The 13,913-nt window shown below is 30.6% G+C and overlaps 3 protein-coding genes across 6 annotated transcripts in view; 1 reads left to right on the plus strand and 2 right to left on the minus strand.

Annotated features, from left to right (window-relative positions):
* Nucleotides 1-2,414: 2,414 nt before the first annotated feature.
* LOC108751740 (DIS3-like exonuclease 2) lies at nt 2,415-7,252 on the minus strand. Its single transcript, XM_018492119.1, has 8 exons — nt 6,447-7,252; nt 4,802-5,475; nt 4,374-4,635; nt 3,771-4,306; nt 3,369-3,651; nt 3,062-3,252; nt 2,703-2,982; nt 2,415-2,619 (listed from the first exon to the last, which is right to left on the minus strand). The coding sequence occupies exons 1-8, from the start codon at nt 6,942-6,944 to the stop codon at nt 2,497-2,499; spliced, it is 2,847 nt and encodes a 948-aa protein (XP_018347621.1). The 5' UTR covers nt 6,945-7,252; the 3' UTR covers nt 2,415-2,496.
* Nucleotides 7,253-7,407: 155 nt separating this feature from the next.
* LOC108751741 (vacuolar protein sorting-associated protein 52 homolog) lies at nt 7,408-11,396 on the plus strand. 3 transcript variants are annotated; one of them, XM_018492120.1, is made up of 9 exons: nt 7,408-7,808; nt 8,514-8,689; nt 8,803-9,187; nt 9,261-9,443; nt 9,843-9,968; nt 10,070-10,254; nt 10,329-10,413; nt 10,510-10,713; nt 10,795-11,396. In XM_018492120.1, the coding sequence occupies exons 1-9, from the start codon at nt 7,581-7,583 to the stop codon at nt 11,218-11,220; spliced, it is 1,998 nt and encodes a 665-aa protein (XP_018347622.1). In that variant the 5' UTR covers nt 7,408-7,580; the 3' UTR covers nt 11,221-11,396. The 3 variants fall into 3 exon arrangements, with proteins under 3 accessions (XP_018347622.1, XP_018347623.1, XP_018347624.1); XM_018492121.1 differs by having other exon boundaries at nt 8,544-8,689; XM_018492122.1 differs by having other exon boundaries at nt 7,769-7,818.
* A 56-nt stretch (nt 11,397-11,452) lies between these two features.
* Nucleotides 11,453-13,913, minus strand: part of LOC108751738 — a 30,551-nt gene continuing 28,090 nt past the window's right edge. For both annotated transcript variants that reach the window (XM_018492116.1, XM_018492115.1), the window contains exons 6-8: nt 12,540-12,741; nt 12,179-12,403; nt 11,453-12,055 (exon numbers count right to left, since the gene is read on the minus strand). In XM_018492116.1, the coding sequence (XP_018347618.1) occupies nt 11,967-12,055; nt 12,179-12,403; nt 12,540-12,741 (516 nt within the window). In that variant the 3' untranslated portion in view covers nt 11,453-11,966. The remainder of the gene's footprint in view (nt 12,056-12,178; nt 12,404-12,539; nt 12,742-13,913) is intronic.

The following is a 13,913-nucleotide window of genomic DNA, read 5'->3' on the forward strand; positions in this document are numbered from 1 at the left end:
ATTAATGTAAAGCGATACCGAATAAATCAAAGACTGTTATCTAGTATCGCTTTTCACTCTGATGCTTGATAGTTTTAACATCATATATATATACCAATTATCTTGATTAACAAATAATGAAAGAGATTTCAATTGCATTATTTGCAGCAATGAAGAATGACAAAAGTTAAGAATTATAATAGATATGTTGAGCAAATATAATTTTATTCTTTGTTACAAATTCCAAAATTCTGACGTAGTCCATCTTGTGCCTATTCTATAATTTCTTAACGTATCTATATTCTTCATGTAACTATCACTAATGTGTGTCGTTACGTAAGAATAATATAAAACCGTGTAACCCAACGGTTAATATTAGGCAGTTATAAAATAGGCATACAGAAATATAAATATTAATATTACAAATATAAATGTACAGAATACAACCTCTCGATAATTCTTTTAGATATTAGAGAAAGAGATTAATGAAAAAAAGGAATATGAAAGTACACGTCGTGGTCATTGTTATCTAACATATTAGATTATAATGTCGATCTCTATGTAATAAAATTTATATAAACCTGCATACATTTGACTAGTGACTGTAATCAAATATTTTTGCTATAGTCTCAAATGTTTGCAAATTAAAGTTTCATACACGGGTTATACTTAATCACATTTTTGTTTTTATTCATGAGGATTGATTATTTCTAATATTTATGCATAAATCACGTGTAAATACCTGATGATACGGTATGTACATGTATGTACAAAACATTTACAATAAACTAATATTTTATAACAAGATAATACATTGTCCGTATGTATATACATATCTCAATATTTATTTATAAAATAATATGATGCGCTAGTATAAAAGTTACATGTATATTCCTTTTACAAATTATTCTCACATATTCTTTGCAATCAAATTTCACATTATTTACTAAAAATAATAACACATTTAGTAATCACTCAGTAAGCTTTTGCATAAATAACAAGCAGAAGTCAGATATGTACAAATATAAAAATTCTTTAATTTCATTAATTTAATTTTTTTTTTTTGGAGGATCACAAATTGTAAAATTTTAAGTGGTAAAAATTTATCGTCTGAATTTGTAATTTAAAATTAAATTGTATATGTATTATACAAGTTTTTCAGTAATAATGGAATATATAATGCATTTAATATTATTATATTAAAATAATATTAATGAAATATATATGTTATATCATATAATCATTATTATTAACCATAATGATATAGTATGATAATTCTACATGATCAATATCATTAATAATAATGATTATGTATAATTTTCAATGATATAATAATAATGAGTATATATATATAATAAAACGAAATATATACAATACAAATGAAACGAATATATATAATAAAAATATCTACCGTACAGAGATAAAAGTTTAAAATTGATTTTATTGCAGTCTCAGTGCAGCAGTAATCACTGTATCACATGCACTGTATCGTTCGTATTTTAATTAATTGTAGTAATTGTAATCTGTAATCCTCCAAAATTTATACAATTAAAATAATAACAATAATACTACAAGTCAAGCTAGGTTTTGTAGTGTTATATAAATGTACTAATCATTATAAAATAAAATATACACGTTTCGGTCTCTATCAGGCAATCTTTAGTGACACATAAACAACTTCCAATGATTTAATATATAACAAAATTCGCATTATTATAAGTCAGTTATTACTTTAAAATGTCAAAACTATTCACAAAACTTATAACAAGTATAGCTACATATGCATTCAAATGTGTGTGTGTGTGTGTGTGTGTGTGTGTGTGTGTGTGTGTGTGTGTGTGTGTGTGTGTGTGCATAAATTCCTCCAGAATTTTGACGCTCAAATCATTAAGTAATTCATGATCCAATTATCACGAGTATAAAACTGAAAAAACTAACATGATCCATAATTATTACGTTATACTATGTAGACAGCTTTATCGTTATTTTTCAAATAAACTACTTATGTGTACACCGAAGATGATCTGATAGAAATCGAAATGTTTGTATTTTATTTTATAATTATTATGTAACGTTCGGAAGCTTCTGTATTATAATTAACCGTTATATGGATGTTTAATTATTAATACTATTGAATCCTTTACGCACTAATAACCGCGTTAACTCTTGATTGCTTATAAACCTTTTTCTTATTAATTTTATTGTTTTATTTGTATAAAAATTATGTCTTTAGTTCAACTAATTTGTCATTGCTTTTATCATTTAATAATTATGTATTCTATTTCATAACGATTAGTACACAATTATGTAGGACTACAACTTGGCTTGTAGTCCTTTATTGTTATTATTTTGTTTTTAAGCCTCTGTTTATTCTTATATACAATTAATGTTTCTCCATATACACGCACGCACACACACACACACGCGCACGCGCGCGCACACAATATTCATAAATTATTAGAAAATTCTTCGTCATACATATAATTTCGTCACAAATCATAGTCGATGACTATAAAATTAATTAGAAATCTTTCTTTCTAGATCTGTCTGTTGTTGTGGTAAAGGTAAAAGAATTGCTTTTATACGCAATTCTTCATTTTTTGTTATCCGTACATGCACCAAACTAAACAAATTGATTACCTAAAATAGATATTTGTAAGATATTAAAATAACCATATAGATAATATATTGTTATTACACTATATAAAATATTACGATAATACCTGTACAATAGGAGGTTCCTTCCAATTAACAGTTACAGTTGGTACATGATCTGCAGAATACTTCGATGTGGCAACGTCTTCTATGTCTTTAAATTTTACTTTTAATTTTACGCCAGTGTCACAGAGAATAACTTCTATACTGTCTCCCTTGACGCATAATACAGTAGCTATCGTAGTAAAGCCACCTGCAAGGCCTACCATATATGCAAAGAATACCTCCGTGCTCTGTTCGTAAGCCAATTTCGCACTATATTTCTTTAGATTGCAATTGGCTGCAATCCTGTCACAAATTGAAGTAAAAGTTATTTATTGAAGCAAATTTTGTTATATTCTACTTTCATATTGCATCATTAACGTACTTGGAACACAACTTGACCGTCCATTTTTCTGGTAAAGGTTTGTTTTCAAGCGTCGCACTAAGCAAACGATGAACTGTGCAATCGGCATATCTTCGAATGGGCGAGGTAAAGTGCGTATAAAGAGGCACATTTAATGCATAGTGTTTTAAATCATACGGCGAAATGGTAGATGCGCATATATATTCTGCACGCTGAAGATTAAAATTTTCAATATTACAGAATTATCAAATTACAAATTCTCCCTTGCTATTTATTTCTATCGTATAATGTTTACAAATTATATGACAAGAAAAATAAAAATTCTTACTGCCATAGTCTTTGAACATAGGTTTATGATAACCATTGTAATATATTTCATGGAATCGACCGTAGAGTTATTTTCTGATTCATAGCGACTGATGCTGGCCTGTAAGTCGCCAGCTGTTTCAATATTCAAATGAATTCCATATTTTTGCAACATAACATGAAGTGAACTGAGACATTGCTTGGGCGGATCTTTATGCATACGTAATAAAGCCGTTTTAGGAATTGCCATGTACAATTGTGCGGCGACTGTCATATTTGTCAACAGCATAAATTCTTCTATAAGACTGAAATACATACATTTAAAATAGGTAATTAATGATTAAAAACGAAATTAATTTCTTCATAATTTAAGTAATGTAATAATATATATAAATCAGTAAATGTTAATAACTGAAAAATCCACCTGTGGCTATCGGTGCTTTCATCTACATAATAGTCTACAGGTATCGGAATCCCGTGTTCTTGACTCAGCACGGGATCTATACGTATCTGTAACGTTGGTTTATTTAATCTCAGAGCCCCATGACTAAATCGTTTGTTTTGCAACTGGGTGGATAATTTAAATAATTTATTCACTAGGTCAGACAATAACGATACGGTATAGTCTCCTTTTATGTCTAGGAAATCTTTGGGCCAAGACTTTTTTGGATCGTCGAGCATAGCTTGAGCCGAGTCATAGGACATTTGACAACATGATCTTATTACAGTTTTTGCGAAACGGTGTTTCACAATTTCGGCCTCTGGTGTTATTTCCCAGATTACAGAAAAGGCTAATTTATCCTTACCAGAAAATAAGGAACAAACTTTACACAATGCCTCTGGTAACATATGAGAAGTCATATGTGGCAGATAAATGGTAGTAGCTCGTTTAAAAACTTCGTTATCTAATGGAGAGGAAAATTTTAAGTAGTGCGTGACATCTGATATATGTACACCAATCTGAAATTAATGATTTGTTAGATGCCTTTCATATGTGTTACAGCCAAATTTAACATATCGCAATTACTTCATAGTTTCCATTGTCCAAGATTTTGCAAGAAAGGGCGTCATCTATATCAATAGCTGTTGCAGGATCTATCGAGAAAATGCACTCGTGCCTCCAGTCTTCTCTATCTTTCATGTCAGCATCCGTTAAAATGTAATCACTACTTGGAAGTCCTTTCAATAGGTTTTCATGATATGGAGACAAATCTAAATCATTTTCAAGTATTACTGCTGTTAATTCCGTATTTATTTCGCCATGTTTACCCACTACTGAAAGAATCCGCCTGTAAATAATATAATGTATATAACATAAAGACAATCAGTAATAACAGAAGACAGAAATGTCAATATAAATGTATCATAATATATCTTTAAAATTAATGCTTTAAAATTGTAACATTACTTTATATATTAGATATGTGTATTGCACAATACAGTACATATACCTACCCAAACGCATGTAGCTGCTCCCACAAATCGATACAAACAAAAAATATCATGTCTTTGAAAAGTTCTGATTGATCGCGAAATGAAGGTGGTACTGATTCAGGAAGTATCTCAACTAATGGTATTCTATGATCCCTTGGATGAAACAACAGCAGCGAATCATGTTTCTTTACAATATATCCGACTGCTCGTCTCGAATGTACTTTCTCTAATATACAAACAATTTTACCAGTCTTTTGTACTTCTCCATCAGATGAAGTACGCCACAAATTTTCAGGGTTTACACATGCCACAACTAGATCTCCTTCAAAAGCACGATTTCTATTCGATATACCTATGATTAGCAGGTCGCGTTCTTCATTAGACATACTTAAATAAGCGTATTTACAAGCAAAAGGATTTATACGGAGATTCCCTTTTACATATTGTGTACTATTGGACGATTGTCTTTTTAAAATATTCAGCATTTTTGACACAGGTATATGATTTGAAAATATCCTCTTGAATGTTTTCCTTGTACTCTTTTTTTTCTTTGCATCGCTTTTCATTATTTCTTCGCTATACATTTTTTTCAATACATTCTCTGTATTTGATTCGTTTTCTGTTTCTGTCTTATTTTTTGTATTTTCCCTTGTTAATTTCAAGTATTTTTCTTTATTACCATGTTGCGTATTGGCCTAATAAAAATGATTACTGTTAATAGAGTAATAAAATAAAATAGTTTTGTAAGATTTACTACACAGGGGTGTAGTAACTCCACTTAACGTTACCCCCTTTTATCTTTGCAGAATAAGGTTGTATAAAAAATATGACCAGATAAAAGTTGTATAGCCTGACAGAGTACAAATAAAAAAATCAATTTTTTTGAAAAATTGATTTTTCATGATCATATAAAAGTTATAGTCATTTTTTTAAATGAAATTGTACGATTTAAAAAAAAAATAATATTTTCTCTTTATTATTTTGCTTTTAAAGTATCAAGAAATGTGAAAAAATCAACAGTTTACGAGATATTTTATACTTCAATTTTGACATAAAACAAAAAGTATCTTGTAAACTGTTTATTTTCTTATAATTATATCTTAATATTTTTATGTACAGAATAAGACAATCAGTTTTCAAAATTATGCTACTTGAGATATGCAACTACAAGCAACTGTGTTTTTTTTACACTAATTAATTCATCTCAGTCTTCTATGCGTAAAAGTATTAAGGTTCGATTATAAAAAAATGAATAATTACAAGATATTTTACATTTTATGTTAAAATATGCCAGTATAAAACTATTGATTTCTCGATATTTTCTATCTTAATACTTTAATATACAGAATAATTAGAGAAAAATCATATTATATAAAAAGTAACAATTCCATTAAAAAAAAATTTATATGATTATAAAAAATCAATTTGTTCGTAAATTGATTTTATCGTTATCTGTGCCCCATCAGATCATACAACTTTTGTCTGAACATATTTTTAATTTGATCTGAAAAGATAAGAGGTGATCAAGAGAAAATAAACATTCTGTAGACAAAGATATATAACTGTCAATAACTGCCTATGTTGCTAAATATTTATATAAACAAGAATAATATTCCTCAGATGATAATAGATAAGATTAGAGAAAGATATGTGTTATATGTCCAACCTGATTAACTAAATTCTTAGTCCTGTCTTTGCTGTTATCTGACATCGTTTTATCACCTTTCTTTTTTTCTTTCACAGACATTTTACATTTTGATGCTATATTATGCTTCGTGTTCTTTGCTTCCAATTTAGAACTCCAGGAAGTCTGAGAGCTGCTTGCAAGTTGCGTAGGATTCATCGTATCATCTTGCACAGCAATTGAGAAATTTATGGCTTGTTTCTCGGTTTTAACTGCTATGATCCCGTTGTATTTTGTGTTTCTCCTTTTGGACTGAAGACTCTTGGAGATCTTGAGATTAGCTGCGAGCTGCGCGCTGAGCTCCGTTAATTCATCATAACGAGCAATGAACGTCTCGTTTGTCAAGAAAATCGCTTTGTGCACGCCACGTTTTTGATCATTTCTGTTACCATGACGCTTGTACCAAAATCCACCTTTGGCCTTTTTCATGAATTTCTTAGTTCTCGAGCACTCGGGCATAACTGCGATTGAACGAGTCATCGACGCTATATATAAATCACAGCCGTATCTAACGCGGAACACAATTGGGAAAAAAAGATACAGATTACAAAAGAGCAGATCACAGATAAAACTTGTACTTTCTACGTATGTGTCAAGAATTAAAAATGATCTCCCATGAACTCTGGAAATCCCCGACTGGAAAGTCCTGACGAAAATTTTGTGAACGTTATATCGTTTATTGCTGTCTCAGGTCACATTGAAAGGAAAAAAAAAACTAAATATAAAGTTCGTTAAATTGACAGGGATAAACGGTGAGAATTTAGATCAATTTTGGTTAGGTCGAAAACAAGCCGAACTGGGGAATCGTCGCACACGTGGTCACGTGAATCATGTGATTACTCAGGTCGCTCATTGGACGAGCCGCGTAACGCCGACCATGTTATTGGCTGTCCGTTTGGCAGAAACTGGAGCTGAGCTTGGAGTCGTTTTGGGATATGTTGACAACCTCAATAATTTGAGGTTAGACGCGGTTGAAGCTTTCTTGCTCTCTAGACATCTCTATAGAGTAGAGGAAACGATCATCAGGTTGTGTAATTGAATTGTATATATCGAGTTGTATATTAAATCGTGTTGTATTTAGCAATTGCGTTGCAATTGCATGGAAGGATTCGAAAAATGGCTGAGATAGATATTTTTGACAATGAAGAACAATTGCCGCAAGACCTGGGCGACGATGTCGTCCAGGAAGTCCTCAAGACTGGCACCGACTTGCGCGAGTATTCCAGACAGATCGAGAAGGAGCTCAAGGAAGTTGAGAACAAGTCGATTCAAGATTACATCAAGGAGAGCGAGAATATAGCTAGTCTACACAATCAAATCGCTGCTTGTGATAATATCTTGGAGGTTAGGTTAGGTTAGAATTCACTGTTGCATCGGATGACGTGTTGACGACGTGTGATTTGATGCAAAATAATATCTTATTGATAAGATACTATTAAAGATCGACAGTCTTTTGGAAATTCATTAGATAATTTATTTTCTAAATTTTAATTTTTGAAAAAATTACAATTTAGAAAATTGAATATATATTTATATAATTAGATATAACATAAATATTAATTTTATGATTTATTATCCTTATATTTTATAAACATGTACATATTTATGACTCAATAATATTTCACTTTTATTTAAAATTATAATTATTTATTATTAACATTTAGGAGAGGAAGATTGATTTATTCATACGAGTGATAATTTAATTTTATGGCAATGTATATAATTAATAATTATTCATAAAAAAATATATATTTTTTATTTATGAAACAAACATAAATATGAAACATAAACAATAGTAAATAGTAAATTTAATATTATTTAGATATTTATGTCAAAAACTTATATTGATGGTCAATAATACATTAATATTCTTCAATTCTAGGAAATTTGTTTAAGTAGATAGTTTTTAATAGTATCTCATTGATGTATGTATTAAATGTGTTTGTACAGTCTACTCCAATAACTTGTCTTTGCAAAGTAATATTACTAATCAAGCAAAGTTTTCTCAGAGAGACATTTAGATATAGATTTCCATATCACTTTTTATAGAAAATGGAGTCAATGTTGATGAATTTCCAGTCAGTTCTAGGAAATATAAGTTCCGAGATAATTTCTTTGCAACGCAAGTCTGTTGCTATGAGTCAACAGCTGTCCAATAGACAAATAATACGAGGTCCACTTAGTCAATTTATTGAAGACATGACGGTGTCTGAGGCTTTGATTTCGTAAGAAGTTATCCGTTTTATAAGAGAATGTTAGAGATAAACTTATTAAATGTATCTCAATTTTTATATTAAATTGAATTTTTGTATATTTAATTATATTAATTTTCTTACAGTGGTATTATGGAGTGTCCAGTAACTGAAAAGGAATTTTTGATTCACCTGCAAACTCTTAATCACAAAATCAATTTTGTGAAAGAACAAAGTTTTAAGGAGGCCAAGTCTTGTTTAGATGTGAAGGATATATTAGAGAAGCTGAAAGTAAAAGCAATGGCAAAGATTAGGACGTATTTGCTAGAACAAACTTATAAATTTAGGAAGCCAATGACGAATTATCAAGTACCGCAAAACAACATGTTAAAATACAAATTTTTCTTTGAATTTATTTTGGCAAACGAGAGAAACGTGGCTGAGGAAATTTGCGGAGAGTACATTGACACTATGAGTAAAATATGTTACTCGTATTTCAAGTCTTATTCATCAAGGTTGATGAAATTACAGGTAGAGATGGAGAAAAAATGATTTTATGTAAATAAATTGAAACATCAAATTACAATAAAATTACTTTTCTCAGTTTGAAGAGAGAGCGACAAAGGATGATTTAATGGGAGTCGAAGATACAGCAAGCAGAGGTCTTTTTCATAAAACAACGTTAAAGCACAAAGGTACTGTCTTTTCTATAGATACAAGGGGTCAGGTTTTGACTTCTCAATTGGAAACACCTATAATTGTCCCACACACAGCTTCTAAAACACGAGTAAGTATTAATGATATATACAAGTCTAGTAAAGTAACAATTCTTAAGGATAGATTCCTGAGATCATTTTGATATAAAAATTCATACAAAATATCGAGGCTATAATAGCTTTTTAATTAAAAGCATTTAAAGTTAGCAAATCATATTATCTCAAGTTTGTACATTTAGATATGCTTGGAATTTTATATTGTACCACAACTTTATAAGAGATATGATTTGCTTATAATTCAAATTATTATAGCCTCGACATATTTTGGTATTAGGATTTTTGTTTCCAAATAAATTCAGACAATCCTTAGTGTTATTATAATCTTTACTGGACACAGTATGATATACCAATGATATAACTATTATAACTTACTCTTCAATGTTTTTTAAATTAGTATTATAATCTTACAGTATCATTATGAAGCTCTGTTCAGAAGTGAACAATATGCTTTGGTTGATAATGCTTGCAGAGAATATCTATTCCTAATAGAATTTTTCAAGGTCCGTAATGTACAGGCATTAGATATTTTCAATCAGGTAAGAGAGCCATATTTAATAATTGATTTGATAGATGTAGTAAATATATGTATTAGAGAGAGTAAATGTACTAAAACTAAATAATTCCTTTCTCTTGATAGGTTATGGGGAAAACGTTAAATCTTATGATAAAGAACTTGCAATCATTTGTTGAAGATTGTTATGATACAATTGCTCTATTTCTCTGCCTACATTTAGTGATGCGTTATCAATTAATATGTCATAAAAGAGCTGTGCCAGCATTGGATAAATACTGGGAGACTTTAACTGGCACAATTTGGCCTAGGTACTTGAACATATTTAAAAATAATTGCAATAATAATTATCTTATTAATTTGTAAAATTATATCTGCTTTTTAGATTTGAATTTGTGTTTCAATTAAATATAAATAGTGTAAAAGACTGTGACCCGTCAAAATTCAATAAAGAGACTGGTCCACATTATGTAAGTGTTCAAATGGATCATTTATAATGGCATTTGATTGCTGTATAATATTGAAATATGTATGTGTTAATCTCTTATATAATTATGAATTTTTAGATTACCAGAAGATACGCGGAGTTTAGCGCCGCAATTGTAAGTGTAGTCGAAGGTTTTCCTTGTGAGGGAACAACTCAATTATTGGCAGAGCTGAGAGAAGCTGTACAATGTTTCCTGTTAAGAATGGCATCTATTTTCCCAAGTCGAACGCAGCAATTAGTATTTCTTATCAATAATTATGATCTAGTCCTCAGAGTATTAATGGTAAATAGGTTTTACTTGAAAGATAGAAAAGTGTATTAAAGTTAACGTATTAAGAAAAAATTAACGGATATTTGACTGCAGGAAAGGACACGAGAAACCTCGAAGGAAGCAGAGAGCTTTCGGGAACTATTAAACGCGCGTTCTTCCGAATTTATCGAAGAAGTTTTGAGTCCACACTTTGGTAGTATAATCCAGTTGGTGAAGGAAGCAGAGGCTCTGAGCGAAAAGGGTCAAATAGACGATTTGAAACGACAGGAGAGCAAAGTGTTGGCTCTAGTGCAATCTTTTACGAACAATTGGAAGCGAGCGTTAGAAGAAATAAATCGAGAAGTGTTGCAATCGTTTCCCAGCCTGGTGCTTGGCAGCACACTAGTGCAAGGTGCAATGACGCAGTTGATACAATATTATAATCGTCTTCATAAGATCTTGCCAACAAATGCGCGCACGCAACTTACGAACATCCATCATATAATGGTAGAAATTAAGAAGTATAAGACAAATTATTAGGCAATTTTCTGAAGAAATTAATTACTGAAGACAAATCCCCAATTACCGGCAATCATTGATTATTTTCTATAGAAGAATCACTTATATTATTGTATATAGAAATTAACTGTTGCAGGGACTTCAAATTCTAGTGATTACAATTATATATTAAAGATATATGTAAATTTTGTTTTATTATTAAGTATCGTTTAGGACGTTGGGGAACGCATTCTTGTAAATATAATCGCAAAAATATATTCTGTACATTTATTTATAAAAAGATATGAGCTATAATGAGAACAAACTAAACATGGTATTGTGTTACCATTCTATACAATAGTGATTAATATTCCGTACTCTTGTGCTCATGGGTTTCATGGCACGAGTATAAGAATCTCTGGTTTTTTTTTTGCTTATCTTATATAAATTAATATGTATACACATACGTTAAAATGGTCTCGTTACTTTTTTTTCTGATTTCGCGACACCTATGGCATAACATTTCAATTTGTCGATGATTGAATTTAATCGTGCGGTGCGACGATCTGTTTATAGAGTTTATAATCACTTTGATACAATTCGATTTAATCGCCACATTTCGCCGCATTTACACAAGTAATTTATATTCACTTGATATATCGAGCTCTTCAGTGTTTCAAAAATTATAAATACGATTTGTTTAACGTTATAAATTATCAAACGATTATCACCTGTATGATTGCAACTTGCATTTTAAATCGTCAATTTGCATTCATTATGATATCGTTTTATAGAACACCGTCAATAGCATGTAACACACCGTTCGTTGCTGGCACATTATGCGTTACAACATGTGCTTCGTTTATTCGTACTCGTCCTGAAACAACAATGTACGTTAATCATCTGAGAGATTATTATTTGATTTTTATCTTTTTAATGACGCTTTTTTTTTTTTTTTAAATACGAATCTTTACTATTATACATCATTTGATTTACTTACCGCCGTTTTTGTGGATATGAACTGGCGATTGTGGGCGAAGAGTGTCTTTCTGAATGTAATATCTCATTCCGGCCGTATAAAGAGTCGTGGGAATGACGTGCCGTGAAATTATCGCCTTCGCCGCTTCCGGCCCGTCCTCGTCGGTCCAAATTGGGACGCCGTTCTTTGTGGACGCATCGGTGAAAGCAGAATCGGTCGGTGCGAAGATGGTAAACGTCTTCGGACCTAGAAAAGCAGCTTACATTAAAATACTAAAAAAGGATTCGGGATAATTCTTCGAATTTGCACGTCAAGAATGACAGGAAAGGCGCATACAAATTGAGTTCTTTAAAATTAATTTTCGTTTGGATTTTCAATTTACCTGTGAGCGTGTCCTCCAAGCCCGACACGTGTAGCATTCTGAGGAACGTAGTGAATCTCCTCTCACGATCAGCTTGCAGGGTTTGCACCAAATCACCGACTGGCAGCGGGAACATGACCCTGTCGACGGCATGGGCGATACCTTGAGGAATCTCGATGTCTCGTTTGTTGGGCGCGACGCGCGCCCCGTTTATCGTCGTTACCTATTTGCAAACAATGCGAAATTATAAATGAAGAGAAACGGTCGCGTGATATAGAATCTTCTTCATCTGGTACATATTAAGTAGAAAACATTATGTCGCGAGGAGGTCATAATGTTCAACCACTAGCTGAAATATTGTCCCACAGATTACATATATGATTTCATGCGACGTGATCTGATAACAAATAATTTTCTTCACTATATATGAAGTCATTTGATAAAATAATTGATTTTATCTAATATTACACAATTATTTCTCGTAGTTGCATATGTAATTATCGGATTATACATCGGGGTTTCATATGAATTTTATAATGATTTCGGGGATTCTGTCCCACTGTTACATTAAATGATTACTCCCTCGTTATGACATTTAGAAATAATCTAAAAAAAATTTATAATTTCGAAAAGATTTGTAAAAAGAAACATTTGAATAATATTATAATTTTTTAGGTGGGAAATATCGAACAATCATTATTGATTATTTCTATTTTATATTAATATTATATTTCTTGTATAAAAAATAGGGGATCCTGAAATTTTTTTTTACTTTGCAATGTCTTTAATAAGTAAAAATGTATACATATAGCTTATAATGTGCAAAGAGGGCAACAACGAGACAGCTTTAATGTGTTCTACACAAATCAATAATTTATTAATATAACAATTCTAATGGTACATAATCAAATAACTAATTATTTGACTATATATCATCAGAATTTATCTTTTTATCTGTCTTTTATATTGATGAAATATTTAGTTTTTTATTATTTTATGTTTACAGCTAGTTTAATTGGTTAGTTCTTTTAATGAGTAAAAAACATTGGTTCCTCAATGTTAAACATTTTTTGACATCTTAAGTTTCAAAATTTTAAAGACATCTTAAAAAAACATTTAAGATTTAGACATCTGGAATTTTTTAGCGAAATGCGTCGCTTGAGTCACGTTCACCGAGTGAATGGAAGATTTCTAGTATATTCGCGAAGGTTAATAAACTGAATTACGCGCGAATGCACATGAACCATATATATTGATCACATTATGAAAATAATATTGCATTGACTCATGAGCTATTAATAATTTACACTTTACAAGAAGAACAATTCTATTAAACAAAGAAAAAGCTCAATCAACATTTAAAATATATATTAAAAAACATATTAAAAAAATATT

This window comes from Trachymyrmex septentrionalis, unplaced genomic scaffold (genome assembly GCF_001594115.1).
Source record: "Trachymyrmex septentrionalis isolate Tsep2-gDNA-1 unplaced genomic scaffold, Tsep1.0 scaffold51, whole genome shotgun sequence".
Classification (NCBI taxonomy): Eukaryota; Metazoa; Arthropoda; class Insecta; order Hymenoptera; family Formicidae; genus Trachymyrmex; species Trachymyrmex septentrionalis.

Excerpts from the sequence above, each read along its gene's own strand:
- LOC108751741 (XM_018492120.1), top strand. The coding sequence starts at position 7,581 with ATGGCTGAGATAGATATTTTTGACAATGAAGAACAATTGCCGCAAGAC. Across the intron at positions 7,809-8,513 it reads CTTGTGATAATATCTTGGAG|AAAATGGAGTCAATGTTGAT; the intron begins GTTAGGTTAGGT and ends CACTTTTTATAG. Across the intron at positions 8,690-8,802 it reads GTGTCTGAGGCTTTGATTTC|TGGTATTATGGAGTGTCCAG; the intron begins GTAAGAAGTTAT and ends ATTTTCTTACAG.
- LOC108751740 (XM_018492119.1), bottom strand. The coding sequence starts at position 6,944 with ATGACTCGTTCAATCGCAGTTATGCCCGAGTGCTCGAGAACTAAGAAA. Across the intron at positions 3,253-3,368 it reads TATGTTCAAAGACTATGGCA|CGTGCAGAATATATATGCGC; the intron begins GTAAGAATTTTT and ends TTTAATCTTCAG. Across the intron at positions 2,620-2,702 it reads AGGAACCTCCTATTGTACAG|GTAATCAATTTGTTTAGTTT; the intron begins GTATTATCGTAA and ends TATCTATTTTAG.